The sequence below is a fragment of the Mastomys coucha genome, unplaced genomic scaffold, assembly GCF_008632895.1.
Source record: "Mastomys coucha isolate ucsf_1 unplaced genomic scaffold, UCSF_Mcou_1 pScaffold4, whole genome shotgun sequence".
Taxonomy (NCBI): Eukaryota; Metazoa; Chordata; class Mammalia; order Rodentia; family Muridae; genus Mastomys; species Mastomys coucha.
The window spans coordinates 20,791,331-20,797,366 of record NW_022196910.1 but is presented as its reverse complement, the minus strand read 5'-3'; the positions used below and the strand labels follow the sequence as shown (position 1 = coordinate 20,797,366).

The 6,036-nt window shown below is 39.7% G+C and overlaps 1 protein-coding gene across 2 annotated transcripts in view; it reads right to left on the bottom strand.

Annotated features, from left to right (window-relative positions):
* Window positions 1-1,587: 1,587 nt before the first annotated feature.
* Cdk17 (cyclin dependent kinase 17) overlaps window positions 1,588-6,036 on the bottom strand; it is an 80,568-nt gene continuing 76,119 nt past the window's right edge. The window contains exons 14-17 of one of the 2 annotated variants that reach the window (XM_031349546.1): window positions 5,993-6,036; window positions 5,077-5,167; window positions 3,892-3,969; window positions 1,588-3,342 (exon numbers count right to left, since the gene is read on the bottom strand). In XM_031349546.1, the coding sequence (XP_031205406.1) occupies window positions 3,305-3,342; window positions 3,892-3,969; window positions 5,077-5,167; window positions 5,993-6,036 (251 nt within the window). In that variant the 3' untranslated portion in view covers window positions 1,588-3,304. The remainder of the gene's footprint in view (window positions 3,343-3,891; window positions 3,970-5,076; window positions 5,168-5,992) is intronic. The other variant, XM_031349548.1, reaches the window with a different exon arrangement.

Sequence of the window (6,036 nt, the reverse complement as noted above, 5' to 3'; positions counted from 1 at the left end):
CATCCAGAGACTGCCCCATCTGGGGATCCATCCCATATAAAGTCATCAAACCCAGATACTATTGTGTATGCCAATGAGTGCTTGCTGACAGGAGCCTGTTATAGCTGTCTCCTGAGAGGCTCCACCAGTGCCTGACAAATACAGAGGTGGAGGCTTGCAGCCAACCATTGGACTGAGCACAGGGTCCCCAGTGAAGGAGATAAAGGACCCAAAGAGCTGAAGGGTTAGCAGCCCCTTAGGACGAACAACAATATGAACTAACCAGTACCCCCAGAGCTCCCCAGGGCTAAACCACTAACCAAAGAGTACACATGGTGGGACTCATGGCTCCAGCTGCATATGTAGTAGAAGACTGTCTTGTTGGTCATCAATGGGAGGAGAGGCCCTTGGTTATGTAATGGCTCTATGTCCCAGTGTAGAGGAATGCCAGGGTCAGGAAGCAGGAGTGGGTGGGTTGGTGAGCAGGGGAAGGGGGGAAGGAATAGGGGGTTTTTGGAGGGGGAAAATTCTCTCTCACATGCCACTAGGAATTTAACAGTGCAGCTGCTGTGGAACATAGCTCAGAAAGACAAATACAAAATGAGGCCTAACCAGCAGTCTTACTTCTAGTATATACACGCCAAAGAGATAGAGACGGGAACTCAAGCATGTGTGTATACATGTGCAATGTTCACAGTAGCAGTATTTACACTGGTTAGTCACAACAGAACATCAGTCAGCCATCAAGAGAAACCCTGAAAAATATTATGTTGAAAGAAATAAGCCAAACAGAAAATATAAATATGGTATGGTTGCAAGGGCAGAAAGTATCTAGAATAGGAAAATTCATAGACATGGAGAGTAAACTAATAGTTCTGAGAAGCTTGGCGGGAGAAATGGAATATTTTAATGAGTTCAATTTCTGAAATAGGAAGACAAATTCTGGAAATAAATCAATGTAACTATTGTGTTGTGAATTCAGCTAATACTATAAAGAGGTAAAGAAAAAGAAATATGACTGGTTATGAGTCTGAAGGATAGATTATAACATGTTATTAAATATCCTTTCAGATTTAGCTGATAAAATGCTCTAGTGAAGGACCCTGGATATGCTGGGTGATACAGTACCTCTTACCTTCAGAATTCTTGTCAGTTTAAGGGCTTGTGAGGGTCCCAGGTTCAATCTTTCCAAGTTTTAAGTCTCTTCTCTGCAGTTTCCAGGATCAGGATAAGGCTGAAATGTTAACAAACAAAAGCAACCTATGCAAGCCTATTTGTTTGCTGAATTTCTTAACCCAAAGTCCCTAGACCCCCTAGAAAGAACGTTAAATAATGCCTGCACGTATCTCTTTACTTTTTATATGCAAGAATCAAGCTCACTGACAACTAAGGTCAATCTGCAAATCAAACTGACACATCTGATGCTTCATAAGTAAAGAACAATATCTCAGGAGATCACATAAGAGACCAACCAAATGGCTGGCACAGACATAAAGAGGCTGTCCTTTTCAGTGCAGTGATGTCTTCTTACTTGACAATGGTACCACAAAAGGAAGACAACCCCAGTGTGCACAGCTTTCTTCCCCAAGAAAGAACAGTCACTCCACAAAGATCACATTTTATATAACACAGAGATTTAGTTATTATAAATTTCAAAACAAATGAAGGAATTTTCACATAATATTTATAACCTTCAAAGTACAGTATTAATACATGTCTGTCAGTTAGAAATAACAGCAGTTAGGCTACAGGGCTTAACGTAAAATCAGCTGACAATTGTGAAAAGCAGCAGTGGTCCAATATTCACCATTACACATGAATCTGTTTCTTCCAGAACTTTCTTTTTAAAAAAAAAATTAAAATTTCAGTATTGTGAAATATTAAAATAACATCCCCAAACATGCTACAATCACTATTCACAAATAAAGTTAAAATGAAATATACAAAACCTCACTTAATACTGTTAAATAACAAACAATAAACTACAGGATTTCCTGAACAGAAATGAGAGGACCCTGAATGTTTACAGTGAATGGCAGGACAAAAATTAAGTTATAACTATTTTCATGATATAAGGCAAACACTTACATGACCATTTCAAAATATAACCAATTAAGATTTATAGTTGTAAGATGCACTAACCAATAGTCCTTAACAATGAGCGCGAATGCCTAAGACACGGTTACCAACACCAAGTGTCTGTGATGTTCAAGGAGATGCATAATTCAAGTTACACTGTTAGTGTCTCTGATGAGCAGATAGTACCCACAATGCTAAAAGCAGTCCTCTGGGTTCTTCTTTCTCATTTCTAATTCATCATGGCTCTGTTTAAAGACACATTACAGCTTTCAGGTGATTCCACGTGAACGTTATTGAGAGTCTGACAGCCCCCGAATGAAAGAAACGGTTCCTCAAAACGAAGTATCATCTAACAAGAGAAGTGTGCTTAAGACAAACAGCGGCAAGGCTTTTTCTGTCTGAATGACTTATGTGGCTAAATTTTAACTAAAAGCACAGTGTGGAAGAGTTACTCAAGTGTAGGAGCATACAAATATGCAGTGGATACTTCTAAGAGGAGGAATAGGTAAAAATAAATAACCTGGTGTTTTAGTTTATTGGTGTCTAATGTGGGAACCCAAAATGTCTGCTGTTCATTTGCTTGAATCAACCCTCGCATTACATGCTTCTGAAACACACCGTGCTGTCCACCTCTCAGCTCCGCTATTGGCCAATGCTCCTAAGAAATTGTATGTAGCATGAACTTCGAGTGTTCACGATGGCTCATTTACTTTACTGCTAAGCAAAGCTAAAATATACATTCCAGGAAACACTGCAGTTTAATTTTTAAAAAAACAAACAAACAAACAAACAAACAACAACAAAAAAATGCAGCAGTCAAACAATTTGTGAGGAGAAACAGATGCGTTCACATATAATAAAGCCACTGCGACTTCTTCAGGCATTCAACTGTTGTGTTAAATAAACAGACAGTAGTTATTTAGCAGCAATGATTCCGCAAATAAATAATGCACTGTGTTTCTCAGTCCTGCACAAATCTGCAGCTACAGTTACATTGATAGCTGTAACCTACTGGCTCTACTGGCGGAGAAGATCTTAAAACCAACTGTACAAAAAAAAAAAATTGTCACACTGTGACAGCAAATATAAAAACAATCTGTAGGTCTGAAATAAAAGACTCCACTGGAAAGAGGACAGTGCAGACACACGGGGATCCCAAGTCCAGCACAAGAAATGACTGCCTTCAGCTCTGAGTCCATGGCTGATAAGAAAGGCTGGGGCTGGGCTTGAGACCAAGTTACCAGACTTAAAAGAGCATGCTCTGTCTTCTGTTCTTCCCATGTCCTAAAATATAAAGTCATTTTATGAGGCAGTTCAAGGTTCAGGTTTTTTTTATCCCACATACAGTATCTGGTGACTCTAGGAAGCTAACGTTCCCACCAGCAAGCGCTAATATTCCACGGTAAGAGTGGTCGGCACTGTCTTAAGTGACCTCTGTGTTGACGGGGTCAGTCTACAGCTTCTAGGCTTCCAAGTGATGGAGCTGATGACTAGGCATGCACAGGATGTGTCTTCTGCCTCAGGGATGCACCGGGGATGGCGTGTGCAGAGGTCAAGCCAGGTCACTTGTGAAAGGTCTCTGTGCCATCTGCAGCTTTCAGGATCCCTGACTTGACTGAATCACATTTCTCTCTGAAGATTTACTGAGCTGCCCACATCATACACAACAGCAAGTATGTGCAATTCTAAACATACAGAGTTGTGGGATGCACTGTACATTGTTTGTTTGTTTTTTTTAACATTGATAATTTTACTGATCAATTTATCAACCCAAAGCTTGGTTCCACACAAAAATTCATGATCGACATGTGAAATGGTTTATGACAAACACACCTGTCTCTGGATAGGAAGAGTTTCGAAAACCCGGGTCCTTTTGCAACTGAATCTCTTTCAAACTGAATATTGATATGCCTAAAATGAACAGACAGAAATCACCAGATATTAGTGACAAATCTAGATCAACTGTAATTATTGAAAAAGCATGTAACGATTCCAGGTCAAACATCCATACTGTGCCCCCAAAGTTATAGCTCCACGGAAAGATTTCCCATTTGTCCCTATGTTCTAAACAGAAAACCAAATTCTATGTGAGAAGTCTTATAGACTTTCTGATGGGTTTTGGTACTGACTGTTTCGAGACCCTCAGTTAACAAGCACTGCCTAGTGAAAGGGAATGAGGACACAGTAACTGCTTTCACAGCTGAGCTCCCAAACACGGTCCTCTTTCCCGCTCTGCCCACTTTACACACTACTAAGTTAAGACAGCATGGACAAAATTCAAGAGTTACCTCAGGCCTGGGCAATTCTCTACTCTAGTGATTCTGATAACAGACTCACTAACTTCTTAGGGATAGTACATCTAGAGCAACCGCAAAAACAAAAACAAAAAAACAAACAAACAAAAAAAAAAACCAAAAAACCCCGGAAACTTCCTTTGTAGCTTCTCAGGAAGGAAATCACTTTCTTGTTACTCTGACTGTGCTTCACAAATCTTTACAGAAAGGGGTTGTGCATGCGTGCGTGTGTGTGTACACTCACTACTCTGACTAGGCTGGCCAGTGAGCTCTCAGGATGCCCATTCTGCCAAGTCCTGTGGTTACAGACAAGTGCAGAACAGTGCCTTTAGAGGGAGCCTGGACATCTGAACTCAGGTCTGCACGCCATGCAGCAAACACTTTACTCATGGTACCACCTATCCAATCTAGAGAGCCACTTTGAACAAAGAAATTGAGCCAGATTAGGACTAAGGATGATGTTGCCAGCATATTCTAATTTAAGTCAAGGAAGATTAATGATTCACATTCAAATATGACTGATTTCTTAGTGTGTAGAGACAACATACTCAGTATTATAAGACATGAACAAGTAAAACAAGCAAGACAAACTTCCTTGGAAAACTTATGATCTGATTACAAAAAAAGACTAAAATCTTAGCTATAAAAAATCAGCCACCACTTCTTTTTAAACTCATAAACCCCTATCCTCAATCCTAGACAAATGAACAGAAGGGCTTCTTACTTTCTGGCAAAGCATGTATTCTTGGTCCTAGACTTCGGAAGTACACATGCTTCATGGCCTCTTCTGCTGGAACCCTTTTCTTAGATTCATACTGTGAAAAAGCAAAAAGCATTTCATTAACCTTCTGTCTAATTACTGTAAAAAGTTGAAGAAGGGTAAATTAGTATTTAGAACTACTTTAAAAAATTCCTGATTACTTAATATGACAAATTTCGAGTATCACTTTAGAGTCCTCCCAATATACTCAAAGTATGAGAATAATTCTATCTCAATTCCACATTTCCTATCTAAGCCTCCTGATAAAAAAGTAGATTCTTGTATTTTTCTGAAGTGATGAAAAATTAAAATATTCAATCTTTAATGCTCCTTTTCTTTGTAAACTGTGAAATGTATTGACAGAAGCATGCCAAGTACCTTTATACCCAGTATTAGACAGGTTAACCCACTGCTCGTCTCATAAATGACACAACTTAGATTTGCTCAAGATGTCCATGCTTCCAACTCCAACAGACAAATCACGAATCATGACTGTTCTAGATTGAGGCTAATTCCCCAATCTCCAGACTCTCTTTGTGTTGTTTGTTTCTACAATGAACATTCTGGCCAGTGAGACTTGGGAAAAGCCTATGCTTTCGAGATGTAAGAGAGTTTATGTGGCCACTGCCACCCTGTCTTCTCTTCTTCCTGCTCTGGAGAAAACCGGGGGCTATTTGAAAGTGCAGCATCTGGCACAGCAGCAAGCACAAGGAGGCAGAGGACACTGAGCACAGGCTGCAAAGAGCATGACTCTGAGCTGGCTGAAGCATTCTAGAAAGTGCCATAATCATCTTATTGTTGCTAGTGGTATTTGAGGGGGTTACTTTTGAGGAAAGAGACTCTTGATCCATTTAACTTTACAAAATAAGATGTGACTTACCTGAAGAAATTTTGTTATCAACTCAATTCCTTCAGAATCTAACC